Below are 15049 nucleotides of genomic sequence, written 5' to 3' on the forward strand. Positions count from 1 at the left end.
TTTACATACATTTGATTTACATTTACAACAAAGACATATCACATTGTATACTGTGTATCAGTTTCTAGAGTAGTGCACTCCCTTTTAAGGCTACAATGGATTACGGGCGTTTAAATATACTACATTTTTATCAAGCACTCGTTATATTTATATTGAGGAAAATTATATCGCGATAATCAACATTATTGAATTAACGCCCAGCCATATATGAAATACTGTTAAGAATAATGGAAGAAAAAAATATGGATTTATCCTGAAAATTAATGTACACCCAAAAATTAAATAGTTCCTCTGAATTATAATTCATGTGGAAGTAACCGTATTGTCAATATCGTTTTATACTTTCATGGAGCTGTGCCGTATGAAACATATGAAAGGGTCTTCTAGGCAAAAGTGTAGTTTTATTTCAGCCGCGCAGTATTGAAGTGGAGGGAAGTAGGAACTACAAGGACCAATGTCTCATGTGTGCCCATCATCCTTTGCGCTCTGCTCACTTTCTCAGCGAAAATGGTGAACGCCAGTAGCGAGGAACAGAGAGACAAAAGGAATTTGAGAAATATGAGAACCCGCTTGGCTAATCAGCACCCTGAAAATATATTTCAGGAGATACAAGAAAAAAATAAAGCCTCTAATGGAAGCGTTTACAGCTGCACTTCCTGAAGCAGTGTGTGAGCGTTACAATCTCAAAATGTAGCTGAATATATAACCAAAGACCAACAGACGTTTACTGTGATCGAAAACAAAGGATTCAGAAAGTTATTGAAGAGACAGAAGATAAAGTAACGTAGCCTCAAACAACGAGAGCGCGTCTCACCCACCTCACATGGTTCATCATTATTATTAGTTATCAGCAATTTAAATGTTGGGGCCCTGGTGGTCTTGCAGTCTAAGCGCCCAACATACAGAGGCTATAGTCCTTGTCACAGAGGTTGCCGGTTTGACTACCAGCCGCTGCCTTTTCCTGAACATCTCCCCCCACTCTCTACTCCCCATGTTTCCTGTCTCTCTTCAGCTGTGCTATCTAATAAAAACAAAAAGTCCCTAAGAGGTAACTTTAAAAAAAAAAAATTAAAAGTAATTTAAACGTAAAAGCTCTAAATTTACAATTATGACTTATTCTAACTCATTCTAATCTTTATTCATTTCCAAGTGTTCACCCTTAAGTAGCCAAATTTGCCTGTTTAGTCCAACCAACGCTTTAAGCTTTAAGATATTTCATTTGCTTTCATACATTGGCAAGAAAAACTCATTAATCCTCACATTTTAAAATCTGCACCCAGAAAAGATTTGGCGTTTTTGTTTGGTTTATAACTACAAAATATATATTTGAAAAGTTACTGATTTCATTTCTGCCCATCTACTCACCCACTTGTGTGCTGATATATATCGACTACAGCCTTGTCAAACTAAATAAATCAAATGAGTAAAAATGGATTGGCATGAATTACAAGAAAGCGTTGTATCAAATCAATCAAACCCAGTGAAACATCTGGTCATGAGTTTTGTGCCTGCAGTGACTGAAACAAGAGGACGCCACTGAGGGAGGAGTTCCTAATCGTCTGAAGCCTTTGACTGAATTTGGTTTAAAACATTCAGTGAGTCTGTTTTTAATTAATTTCAGCTTATAGCTCAGTAGCAGCAAATCAGCTACTAATGCTTTACTTTGAATCAATTCAGGAGTGATGTTCAACTGACTGGTGTGTTGGAGCTCTCTTGCTTCTGGCCTGCCATAATTAGTGTCCTAACTAGACGTTGCAGCCTGCTCATGTGGACTTCAGTCATGATAAAGCAGACAGAGAACGTGTCAGGATGGATTTGTGTGACTAAATGAGTCTTTGGTGAATGTCTGAGGGTGACAGCATCAAGCACTGAGATATAAATATGACAAATTGTAGTTAAGAGAACAGAGGCTGCCCTGCCTGTCAGTGCAGGAGCAGGCAACATGACCGTCTCCAAATGTGCTGTTGCCATCTAATGGACAACTGCGTTTACACACTTGGATGAAAGAGTGCGAATGTGAAATCAGTTTTATACGCTGCTCTTTTTATTTTTTATTTTACAAGATGGGGGTTATTGCAGAGTGCTTAGCTGACAACCGGTGTCGAGTAATATCAGACAGGATTGGAGGGGAATTCAGCACATGCAGCTAACAATATACAAGACCCCAGATTAACCTAAGATCAAGATAATTAGTGCGCAGGGCTGCAGTCTTATTTACAAACACAATGGAAAATGCTGAGCCGCACGACTAATACTATGCATGATTTGTGTTAGCAGCCCACCAAGGATAGACTATTCATTTGAGAAAGTCCCAGAGGTCTGCGCCAAAACACAATCAAATTAAGACGCCTCCACAAGAGTAAAACAATGATGTTTCAGCAGCCTTGGCTGTGCAGTAAAGGTGAATCTTTGTGGGGCTCTTTTTCTTTGGCGTCTTTGGTGCGAGATTAAAAAAGAATCATCAGAAGATTCACTCAGAGTGTAATTGATTTGCTTCCTTGTTCTGTTACTCTCATCACTACACATCATCTCTGTGAGGAGACCTGAAACAAAGACGAATAAAAAGGAGGCTTCTGTGTCCATCCTTGGCGCTGCAGGAGGCCGGCTGGCCGATCATAACAACCTTGTCTTCACTGTGCTGTTCTCTTAAATTGACTCGGTATGAAGTGAGGTCTTGCCTTCTTCCATCTGTGACTTTTAAACTGGTGATTTGTGGCTGTCTGCAAACCTACAGGAGCCCCCTGTCTAAAGATGACCCATGTGAACCAACCCCTTTCCTGCAGCGCACAAACCAAGAGAAGGATTTAAAGGATCATTATCTCCGGCTGTCCAAGTAAAAGTGTTATTATACAGAAAGGAGCACAGGAATTCTAAGTAGACTAAGCCACAGCAGGGAGGTGAATGATTCAGGTAAAGGAGGTAAAGAGCCAGGAGTGGTCCTGATAATAGAACACTCAATCATCAAGCAACATTTCAATAATCCAATAATAAAACAAGATACCAGTTTGCAGCTGCTGGCATTCTGAAGAATGAAAGAAAACAATAAATATATGTTCAGAAAAGCCGGAGGCTGATGCTAAAGCTATCACAAAATTACCCTGAGCCCAGGCTTCTGATTAAAGAGGCAAACGTGAGCATATTCTGTGATTTTCTGTTTCTCACCTGCAAAGCAAGAGTCACATTTCACTGCTCTGATTATGCAGATCAGCTCCTGTGATCATGTAAAATTGCTCACAGTCACATCTGTCAAGGCAGAAGAGGAGACTGCATTGGACCTGTCGCAAAATAAATCTGAACTGTTTACTCCCTGAGTGCCGAGCGGGCCCTGTTGTTGGGAGGTAAACAAATGAAAACCCTTTGGATGGAATCGATTGGATCTCCACACACGAAATAGAGACATTGGCTTTCACGTCAGAGAGGAGGGGCAGAGAGCGCGCCTGTTTAAGCAGGATCTATAAGGAGGACAGATCAATCAGGCTGAAAACAGAGCGGGAGTGAGGTTAAGTATCAAGCCCTACCTCGGCCAAAGTGACTGCAGCCTCATCTATCAATCATGTGCCAACCTGTGCCGTACTTCTTCATACAGCCAGCTGGAACAGTGCGTCTGTAAACCATCACATCCCACACGGTCACACAAGAACAGGGATTAAAGCAAAAAAAATTCATTTGACTGAAACATTTTTTGATACCAAATCATACTACTCGACCATCAACCCACCATGCCACACATGTAAGAGCCTTTTTTCCTGCCTATCGGTCACTTCCCAAAGGTTTTCACCTGAAAAGGAGTATACAGGGTACATGCCTTCAGCCCAAGGACATGTACACAGTATACTGTCCTCTAATACAGGGGTTCCCAAACTTTTCAGCCCACGACCCCCAAAATATAGGTGCCAAAGACTTACGACCCCCACTGTCTCTCGAAGTGATTTAACGTGGCTTCATTTAGCTGGTCTGCAGAAAATTTGCCTACCTATATGAGCATGTGTCTGTGTTTCCTGTGCCGTTATGAATTAACCTGCTGCTTCTAATGCTTTTGATAATTACCTGTTCACTAACCATGAACTTAGGAGTGATCTGACTAAAAAAAAGGCAGAAAATTCATCACATTTTATATTTTCAAGATTTTATTTCATGTTTAGCTACTATTTTTGTCAATATTTTTTACTATAATGGGTAAAATTTACTATTTTTAGATAACTTAAAAAAAAAAAACATTCTGGAAGACATCTCACGACCCCCCATTTGTGTCTCGCGACCCCGGAGGGGGGTCTTGACCCACACTTTGGGAACCCTAATAAAGCGTTTGGCAGGGAGGAGGTGTGCTGCAGAGCACGAACAGCGGCCTTGGGTTCATTCTCTGACTGATGGCGCTTTAGGACTGCACCACGTACCGACAGGCTTTCCATTCTCCCCCACTTCATTTAACCAAGCCCATCTTCATTTAACCAAGCCCATCTTCATTTAACCAAGCCCATCTCCACTTATTTTTGACAGTTTTGTCAATGGTCAAAACATCAGAGCGTTCTACAACAAACAGCACGTCCATGCTGGCACACTAAATGAGCCTGAAAAACACTCAAAGTACTAAGAACTGGATTTAAGAACTGGAAACACAATCGGGGGCAGGAGAGACTTCGTCGGTCCAACTGCTGTCAAAATTCAATGGAAAAGAAGCCGCTGACTACGGCTACAAAGTCAGGCAGACACGGCCGCTTCTGTCGAGTCTTCATAAACTTATTTTTATCACACATTCATCCCAAAAAATCACTAAGCCATAAAAGATAAGAAGATATAAAAGGTTAGCTCGCGCTACACGCTATTGTGTACTATAACCCTTCTTCAACATTAACTTCACAGAGACTCAATAAGTAACAAATAAAAACGTACCATAGAAGCCGCTCTCAGAGGACCCACCAGCTGTCCTTGGTTAGTAATATATTTCAACAATAGACTGCATGATTTCCACAGATAACGTTAGACAGGGTTCCCACTCTTTTCCAGAGATCATTTTCCAGGACATTTCCAGGACATTTCCATTGATGATCAAGCTGGTATGACTAAATTTAGTTCCTAATTTAGTTCCTAAATAGTCTAATATGTTCCTCTCAGTGGAAGTCTACATTGAAAGACATGTAGTCTAGGAAAGCTGTTTAAAAGCTGCGGCTCTGAGAGCCGATGCTTTATAGTGAATCAGAAGACCCGGCTCGCATCGAGAGAGAGCCGGCTCCCAGTTTTTTCCTTTCGTTTTTTTCTCACAGTGCTCAGGCCCAGCTCTGCTCACAGCAGAACTTTGTGTTGACTGGTCAGCTTGGCAGCCATGCAGCCAAATCACATGTGAGGATATAGGATACAGGTGATGGAGGGGAGGCTCTGTATCGTGGCTTCATCTGTTCCTTCAGAGAGAGTCTTCTTGAAGACCGGGCAAATACTCACTGAGAGGAGAAATCAGATCAGCCCAACCAAGCTGAGGCATCGGATTTTTCTCAATGCCAACCTGAGGACATTAATAATGTTTGCTTGAGTTTGGTTCTGGTTCTGTTTGCTTGAGTTCGGTTCTGGTTCTGATTCGGTTCTGGTTCAGTTCTGGTTTGATTCTAGTTCGGTTCTTATACGGTTCTGGTTCGGTTCTTGTTCGGTTCGGTTCTGGTTAAGTTATGGTTCTGGTTTGGTTCTGGTTCAGTTCTGGCATGGTTCTGGTTCGGTTCGGTGCGGTTCTGGTTCGGGTTCAGTTCTGGTTAAGTTCTGGTTCAGTTCTGTTTCGATTCTGGTTCGGTTCTTGTGCGGTTCTGGCACAGTTCTGGTTCGGTTCGGTTCTGGTTCGGTTCTGGTTTAGTTCTGGAACGGTTCTGGTGCGGTTCGCTTCGGTTCTGGTTCAGTTCTGGTACGTTCTGGCTCGGGTCTGGTTCGGTTCTGGTTGTGTTTGCTTGAGTTCGGTTCTGGTTCTGTTTGCATGAGTTTGGTTCTGGTTCTGTTTACTTAAGTTTAGTTCTGGTTCTAACCCTAAACCCTAATCCGAACCCTAACCCAAACCCTAACCCTAATCCGAACCCTAACCCTAACCCCAACCCTAATCCGAACCCTAACCCTAACCCTAATGCGAACCCTAACCCGAACCCTTACCCTAATCCGAACCCTAACCCGAACCCGAACCCTAACCCTAACCCTAATCCTAACCCTAACCCTAATCTGAACCCTAACCCTAATCTGAACCCTAACCCTAATCTGAACCCTAACCCTAACCCTAATCTGAACCCTAACCCTAACCTTAATCCGAACCCTAACCCTAACCCAAACCCCAACCCTAACCCTAAACCCTAATCCGAACCCTAACCCTAACCCTAACCCTAACCCTAATCTGAACCCTAACCCTAATCTGAACCCTAACCCTAATCTGAACCCTAACCCTAACCCTAATCTGAACCCTAACCCTAACCCTAATCTGAACCCTAACCCTAACCCTAATCTGAACCCTAACCCTAACCCTAATCTGAACCCTAACCCTAACCATAACCCTAATCTGAACCCTAACCCTAACCTGAACCCTAACCCTAATCTGAACCCTAACCCTAATCTGGACCCTAACCCTAATCCTAACCTGAACCCTAACCCTAATAACAACCCTAACCCTATCCCTTATCCTAACCCTAATCCTAACCCTAATCATAACCCTAACCCTAATCACAACCCTAACCCTAATCCTAACCCTAATCCTAACCCTAATCACAACCCTAACCCTAATCCTAACCCTAATCATAACCCTAACCCTAATCACAACCCTAACCCTAATCACAACCCTAACCCTAACCCTAATCTGAACCCTAACCCTAATCTGAACCCTAACCCTAACCCTAATCATAATCCTAATCATAACCCTAACCCTAATCACAACCCTAACCCTAATCCTAACCCTAATCCTAACCCTAATCACAACCCTAACCCTAATCACAACCCTAACCCTAATCACAACCCTAACCCTAATCACAACCCTAACCCTAATCTGAACCCTAACCCTAAACCTAATCTGAACCCTAACCCTAACCCTAATCACAACCCTAACCCTAATCCTAACCCTAATCCTAACCCTAACCCTAATCACAACCCTAACCCTAATCCTAACCCTAATCATAACCCTAATCACAACCCTAACCCTAATCACAACCCTAACCCTAATCACAACCCTAATCTGAACCCTAACCCTAACCTGAACCCTAACCATAATCCTAACCCTAATCTGAACCCTAACCCTAATCTGAACCCTAACCCTAATCTGGACCCTAACCCTAATCCTAACCTGAACCCTAATAACAACCCTAACCCTATCCCTTATCACAACCCTAACCCTAATCCTAACCCTAATCGTAACCCTAACCCTAATTACAACCCTAACCCTAGGATCAGGGTGAGAATGGTTTTGTAACAGAAATGCACAAAATTGGGCAATATAAGGCTTTTCATAAAAACACGGTACGTTAAAGGGTTTTCAACACAAACCATTAGTTTTTTCAAAGTTAAGGTAAAACATACGGCAACAAAAGATCCTATATTAAGAGCCGTTAGGGAGTCGAAAGAGCCGGCTCTTCTTTGGGAGCTGAGTTAAAAGAGACGGCTCTCTGAAAAGAGCCGAACTTCCCATCACTAAAGCACATGCTTACTACCATTTGCACTCTTAGTTGCCCTTGGAACTATTTGTATTGTAAAACGTATCAATGTAAATACTTCAGACCTGTACCATAGTGATAAACAGATAACACTTCAATTTGAATCAAGTCAATACCACTTGGATACTTTAAAACAGAGGGTCATTTCATTTCTTGTGGATTCAACATGACAGCATTTATACTTTTCAAGTAATTGATCTTAAACGCTTTCAGAAAATTAACAGTAGCAAGACTTACATATCCCTGCGAGCCACCAAATGGTATAACAATGGTGTATATGCTATTTTGTAATGACACAGCACAATTTTAGAATTCATTAGAAATGTATTCAAATTATTTCACGGACCCCGACGCTATGGTTCACGGACCCCCAGGGGTCCCAGGACCCCACTTTGAGAACAACTGAGCTAGAGTACGGTAATTGAGCTCTCAGCCTGCAGAGAAAGTTGTGAGGCACAGTCCCCCAAGCTCTCTGCCCGACTCCACTGGTCACACTATAACTTAAATATAAGACTCTTTGAATCAAAAGAGCACTCTAACCTACAAGGTTAATGTCCCATAAAACATAAACAATATACCCCCGTTTTCTGTGAATGCATGATTATGAAGTGAAAGAGAAAAGATGTGAAAAAAGTTGTGCAGTGTCGCTGTCTTTTCCAGCACAGCGTGCACTCAACTTTCAATGAATGGGGATGTGTTTTGTTAATAGGGTCAGGTCGCACGCAGCCATGTTGGAATAATTTTCCAGGACTATATGTGATTTTCCAGGACATTTTACTTTTTCTCCCATTTTCCAGGTATTTTCCAGTACTGGAAAACTGGTCAACTGTTTTCCAGGTTTTCCAGGACACGTGGGAATCCTGGTTAGACCATTCCACCCGTGTTAAATTTCACCAGGTTCTGATGATATTGTAAAATAAGCACCATCGCACACGGGCCCATCGCGCATTGGCACATGACCCGTCCTGCTCTGCCTCTGATTGGTTGAAACAATGGCTCTGGCTAGTTGTATTTGTTGAAGGCACTGTCAGTTTAATAGGATAGGTCTTAATGGGACCACAACAAAACACACGTGGAGTTTTTTCCTCCTCTCATTTTCCAAATGAGGGAAATCCATCATGGCGACGGAGAACTTTAATCCATGCGAGAAGCTGTCTGCGTTTAAAATTAGAACAAATAAATAAACAATCAAGATGTCTTTGATCCTCACGTGTGGGGAAATGCAAACATACAGTGCATGCCTATTTTTGGTCATGCTTTCCCACAGAGGATAAGGTTACAACTTTAAAGAGAAGAAATCGAGGAACAGACACGTGAGACCAGAGATGAAAGCTCTTGTCTTAAATATTCTGTTTTCCAAGTGAAAGAAAAACAAACACGGACGTTCCAGGAATACAGATTAAATGTGTCCGCGCACCAACAGCGCTGCGTCTGGTTGTAGCGACTTCATGTAAGTAGATGTCAATTCTGATTACAAAGACAAAGCTGTCCTGAGAAAGTTCCAGATAATCCTACACATTGAAGTGAAAACAAACATAAAAGGAAATGTACACACAAGAAACTAACACACACACACATACATACAAAAAGAGACGCTACAATCAGCATAATCACACAGAAATTAGACTGGATTTCATTTTATCTCGAAAGGCGCTTAGCGGAGCAAAAAAAACACATTTCCACAGATTAAGTATGATTTCCATTTATATGTAATGCTTCACTGAAGCACCCCCAACATTGTGGCTAATGGGGGAAAACTAATCTTGATAATGAGAATCAGAGCATGCACTCTCACAACTTGGGAAATGGAAACTCGCCATTAAACCCTCTGAGTTCTTCAGTTTCAACAGCAAAACTCACAACACAGACGGGAGCTTCAGAGGGTGGAATAAATAAGAAGCCAGCTGGCGTTGAACGCATCCCATGTTCCAGTCCTGCTCTGAAAAGCGCTCTGTTTATATGTTCCAGCAATTGTATACCCCGTGACAAGTTTTCTGCACTGCATTATCCACGACCCTGTTTTAGGCTCACTTACCAGCCTCGGAGCTTGTACGCCTCGGGGATGTCTGGGTTGATCATCAGGGTGCTGCTGAAGGATGCGGAGATGGAGCGGCCTCCGTAGTCTGAGAGCTTTGCCCCCTTAATGGCTAGAATGGGCTGTCCAGAGCCATCGAACGTCTCGGCCTACGCACAAACAAAAGATGATCACAGAGTACATTAGAACTTTGTTGGATTTGTTTGGAGTTAATTGAACATGTTTCTTGGCTCATCAGGTTATGCTTTGGTACTTTGCACAAGAAGAAGAGTCGACGGAGTCAAGAGGCTGAATGTTAACATCAGGACTCTGAAACGCTTGCAGTTATAATGCTTTCACACTGATTATTACCAGATACTATATGTTTACCATGTTTTAGCATGTCCATTTGCTAATTAGCACTGAGCACAGTGTCACAACAAAGGCTGATGAGTCAGTTCTTCAGTATTCAGTCGAGGCAGAAGGCTGTCTAACATGAGTGTGGTTCTGCTCAAGGTTTCTGCCTGTTAAAAGGAAGTTTGTCCTTGCCACTGTAACTAGCTAAATACTATAAGGTGCAATGCTCATGGTGGATTGAGATGAGATAAGACTGAGTCTTATCCTGTATTAATGTTGGGTCTCTGTTAAGAATTTAACAGAGTATGGTCTAGACCTGCTGTGTTTGTAAAAGCGTTGCTGTGATTTGGCGCTATGCAAATAAAGATTGATTGATTCATTATTGAGAAACAAAGAGAGTTAAAATAGATGACTCAACAGTTATTACAGTTGCTAAATGCAAGTATCTGTAGTAAGCTTCACAGCAATCCATGCAGAATGTGTTGAATTCACACATTTCCACCTCATAGTGGAATTAAAATAATAATTATAACAACAATTACAATTAAAAGGACATAATAACAACAACAATAATAATAGCAATAACAATAACACTAGTAAGATAATAATAATAATAATAACAATAATAATAATAAATATTTCTTTATATAGCATTTTTCAAAACAGGGTTTCAAAGGGCTTTATAACTAAGAAAGAAATGTGAGGAAGACAATGTCTAAAAGTAAAAAAAAAAAATGGAGAGGTAAGAGCAAGAAGAAGTGACAGAAATATGAAGGAAGATAAAAAGTGTGTATGACCGCCAACAAATAAAAAGAAATAAAACAACATTGGAAGAATAAAAGCAACCAAAGATAAAAGATAAAAACGATCAAAAGATCAGAGATATGAAATATAAAATTATAAAATCCTGACAGTGATATTGCCTGAAAAAAAACCCAAAAAAAACATCTGGACTTAAATATGATCAAGTGGCATCTCTTATGAATGCACATCAATAAAATGTGGTTTGAAAAGAGATTTACAGGAGGATAAAGAAGTTGCCAATCTGATCTCTCCCGTCAGAGCTCCCCCAAAGGGTGGGAGGTCTGACAGGAAAAGCCCGGTCACCTCTGGTCCTCAGCCTTGACTGTCGGATGGCGAGCAGAGGCTTGGCTGGGGACCACAGGTTACGACCGGGCACGTTTGGAGTGAGGAGAAAAAAAAGAAAGGGAAAGTCAAAGCCTAGGCTGCATAAAATGTCTGTACCAAATCCTATCTAAGAAAAAATTTTACTAACATATTTTGGTCTGAACCAAAAGTAGTGTCCCAATTACGCAAGCTAATGACAGACAAGACATCACTATTCTTTACACCACCCTGACATCAACTATGATCACACTTTTTGACAATCCAAACCCAGACTTACTGTCATTGCCTTGAAAATGTGTCTTATGATTTCCTGCTCCTCAGTTGTGTTGTTCTCTACTTTATATTACAGTAGTAACCTGAGAGACGACAGTAATAAAGAAGAGATGGCAACAGTACAGCCTTTAGATATGGGAGGAAATATCTCCAACACTTGCTTTTTGGCATTCCCATTGTTCTTTATAAACTCTACATCTTGTGTACCTCGGCGGCCCCTCCAGAGAGGAGGTATCTGTCGAACAAACAAACATGCTGCACTGTGCTGCTTGTCAGGAGGAAAAGAAATGGTGGCAAACTCAGCACAGTCCCTCCGCGCCACAGGTAAAAATCAACTGCAGGAGGACAGTCACTTCATCAACTCATGACAGGGAATTCAGCCCCAAGATTTCTAACACATCCACTTGGATTAGACTCTGATGCATTTGATTCTCACGCCGCCTAAAGAGAGGTTCAGCTGATGTGTTTAATTAAACACCTTTCTGTCAGTCGATCTCAAAAGTGCACACAATCTTCTCAATGGGAGCATTTGTTGCAGGTCAATGTGCCCCCTTTACTGAACGTTCATTTAAAGTAAAAAGAGAAAGGTCTTGGAGCTCAGATAATTTCAGTCGTATGATGGTTAACATTTAAAGAGACAAGTGCTCTGAGAAGAAAGGTTAATAGTCAGAACAGGCGTACCTTAGTTTTATAATGCTAGGGTTAATTTTTACACCACATTTAAAAAGCTTCACACCTTTTATTTAATCTCTATCTAACGTTTAAACTCACCGTCTCTCCCCACAGCGTGACCGTCACCACCTTCCCGGACATGTCCATCAGATCCACTGTCCTCTTGGAGACCTCTTTGTTGGACTTGGTGGTGAGGCGGGTCACTTCATCCACGCTCTTACACACTCCAATCACATCTGGAAGAGGAAAGTGTAACACATTAGCACCAAGTGGATTCACTCGCAGGGCTCGAAGCTGGGATCATTTGAGTCACATGTGCACACCAAAGATTATTTAGGAGCATTTGTGTGAGTGTGAATAATCGTTGTGGTGTGGTGTGACCTTTTTTTCCCATTTTTCTTTTAAACATTTGCTAATACAGCGACCAGTGGCTGATTAGTGAGACCTGCTAAGAGGCGCAGTGTTGTGACACCAATCAAGAACGACTAATCAACCACCCTTCTGCTCTACCCAACACTTACACAACCAATCAAATGTCAGCTTGACATTCTTAACTTTCACACTGATTTTAGAGTAGTTGGTTAATATTTGCCTTCAATTGCTACCTTGCTGCGCTTCATTATCACGCAACAGAGAGCTAACTCCAATCAGATGATCTTAAAGAGAGAAGATGAAGCCTTGGGTTTTCCTTTGCAGGCTGTAAAAGTAACTCCTGAAGTTGGCGATGGAGATGTGGTGAATGTGGATGCACCAGAGGCAAGAAAGGCTCACAGTGCTTGGAGGGAGTGGCTTAAAGACTTTGAATGGCTACGCTAAGAAAATTCCACAATGCACGTGTTCATTGTAAAGTTTGTGGGTAACATTGCATTTGAAACTATACACAAGCATCTCAGTACATAGATTTTTACTGGGAGCCCCTGAGCTCCATCTGTCTGTCTGTCTGTCTCTCTCTGTCTCTCTCTGTCTCTCTCTGTCTCTCTCTGTCTCTCTCTGTCTCTCTCTGTCTCTCTCTCAGCAGATGGCTGTCTAACATGAGTCTGGTTCTGCTGGAGGTTTCTCCTTGCCGCTGTGAAGGTGCATTTCAACCAAGAGTTCCGGGTCTTTTAGCCTACAGAACTACTTTCCCCGGAATTAAAAGGTTCCTGTGCCCCCATTGTTGTCTGCGTTTCGACCGTGGGCTGAAGTCCCGGGTGGCTTGTGCAAATCAGGCCAGTGACGCCACAGTCCCTCTGTGTTTCAACAACTGTGTAAACTCCACAAACACCGTAACATTCAACTGAAAGTCCCAGGACCTTTGAAAAGTACTACCCCCCAAGCAGGGGCTTTGCAGGGGGGAGATTATCTACCCCTGAACTAAATTTAGACCCTGATTCCTCCGGTCGAAATGCATGCAGTTCAGAGTTAAAGTCCCTAGTTCCAGGGTAAAGTTCCTGCTCATGGTGGATTAAGATGAGATCAGACTGAGTCTTGTCTGTAAGATGGGACTGGATCTTATCCTGTCTTGATGTTGGGTCTTTCTTAATAATAGAACAGACTAAAGACTAGACCTGCTCTGTTTGTAAAGAGTCTTGAGATAACATTTGTTGTGATTTGGGGCTTTTATATAAATAAAGATTGATTTAAATTAATTGAATAAGCAAGAGTTATGTGTGTGTTGGTGTGAGTCTATATGTCGGTGAAGGTGTATGGTGGACAAGTGTAAACATGTCAGCGTGGGTGTAAGGGATACAAACAACCTGTGAGATCAATTTAATGTAACTGTGCTACTAAAGCTTGTTTGTTGAATTTATTTATTTTGGAATTAAGATGACTAATTATTTGGATCACAGAATGTACTGATGTATTTAGACTCTTGCACACTCAATAAAATAAAATTATATAAAAATATTAATTAATTGAATAACATTTTTGCTGGTGCTCCTATTCTTTTAAGTGCTCTCAAGTAAAAAAAAAAACTTAATTTTGACCCCTGAGTTGTTTTATCTTTTTTTACATTAAGTTGTATTTTGTAGTTCAGATTCTATTAAACAATGCTTATGACATTTCTGTGAGGGCCATGGCTATTTATGGCGTAATTGTCAAGACAAACAAATTGCTTCCACATATCCATATCATAAATATTGATTGAGGTGTTAATGCCCACAGGTCAATCCAGGTCCCTCAGTCTCTAGCACAAATTGGCTCCTGGGAAATAAGCGATTCATTCATTTCTAATCAGGTGTGAGTTCACTGGCCTGTGTTCCCAGCACTTACATCCATAATTCAGAAGAAATCCATAAACAGGCTTTAATTTCTTTTCATAACTGCACTTCATCAAGCCTTTCTTTGTTGACTTATACAGTCAAGCATAAAAGCGATGCCATTAATTATCTGTAAAGGTGCAAAAAGTGGCGCCACCATCACTCACCCGTAAACACAGACCCCTACTGAGGGAAGGGGTTTAACAACGCTGAACTAAACGTTTGATGCCGGGAGACAAATGAGTCAAAGAGCAGTCCGAGCTGCAGTCTTCATTAAAAGAATTAGAGCAGGCTCCTTACTATGACTTCATCTTACCTGTGACAGCAAGTTCTCATTTTCTCATCGGCTCTTCCATAAGGCCCAAAGTCAATCTGCACTCCGGGCTATTACTGTCATCAGGGTTATTAACACCACTTTTATCTCTCTTCTCATATGCAGTAATTACCTCAGCCTCCCAGCATATCCTGCTATATGTTCCGCTACAAATTCTACCCTCCCTGTGTGATAGCTCATGATTGGGTGCTTGGGAACGCTGCAGTAGGAGCACGGCTCCGAGTGTCGGTTGGTTGGTTTTTGTTTTTGGCTGCGCTGAAGAGAATTATGGTTTGTTTAGTCCTCACAGATGTGCAGTTACACATGAGGAATTAGAGAAGACACCAGTAGCAGTGGTTTGGCTCATGGTACATTCCCTTCTGAGAAACGG

At 41.7% G+C, this 15049-nt stretch overlaps 1 protein-coding gene across 1 annotated transcript in view; it reads right to left on the reverse strand.

Moving 5' to 3' along the window:
- The window catches only part of rpa1 (replication protein A1), a 43799-nt gene that overhangs the window by 19176 nt on the left and 9574 nt on the right, over nucleotides 1-15049 (reverse strand). The window contains exons 11-12 of the mRNA XM_034700881.1: nucleotides 12205-12341; nucleotides 9697-9845 (exon numbers count right to left, since the gene is read on the reverse strand). Coding sequence (XP_034556772.1) covers nucleotides 9697-9845; nucleotides 12205-12341 — 286 coding nt within the window. The remainder of the gene's footprint in view (nucleotides 1-9696; nucleotides 9846-12204; nucleotides 12342-15049) is intronic.

This window comes from Notolabrus celidotus, chromosome 14 (genome assembly GCF_009762535.1).
Source record: "Notolabrus celidotus isolate fNotCel1 chromosome 14, fNotCel1.pri, whole genome shotgun sequence".
Lineage (NCBI taxonomy): Eukaryota > Metazoa > Chordata > Actinopteri > Labriformes > Labridae > Notolabrus > Notolabrus celidotus.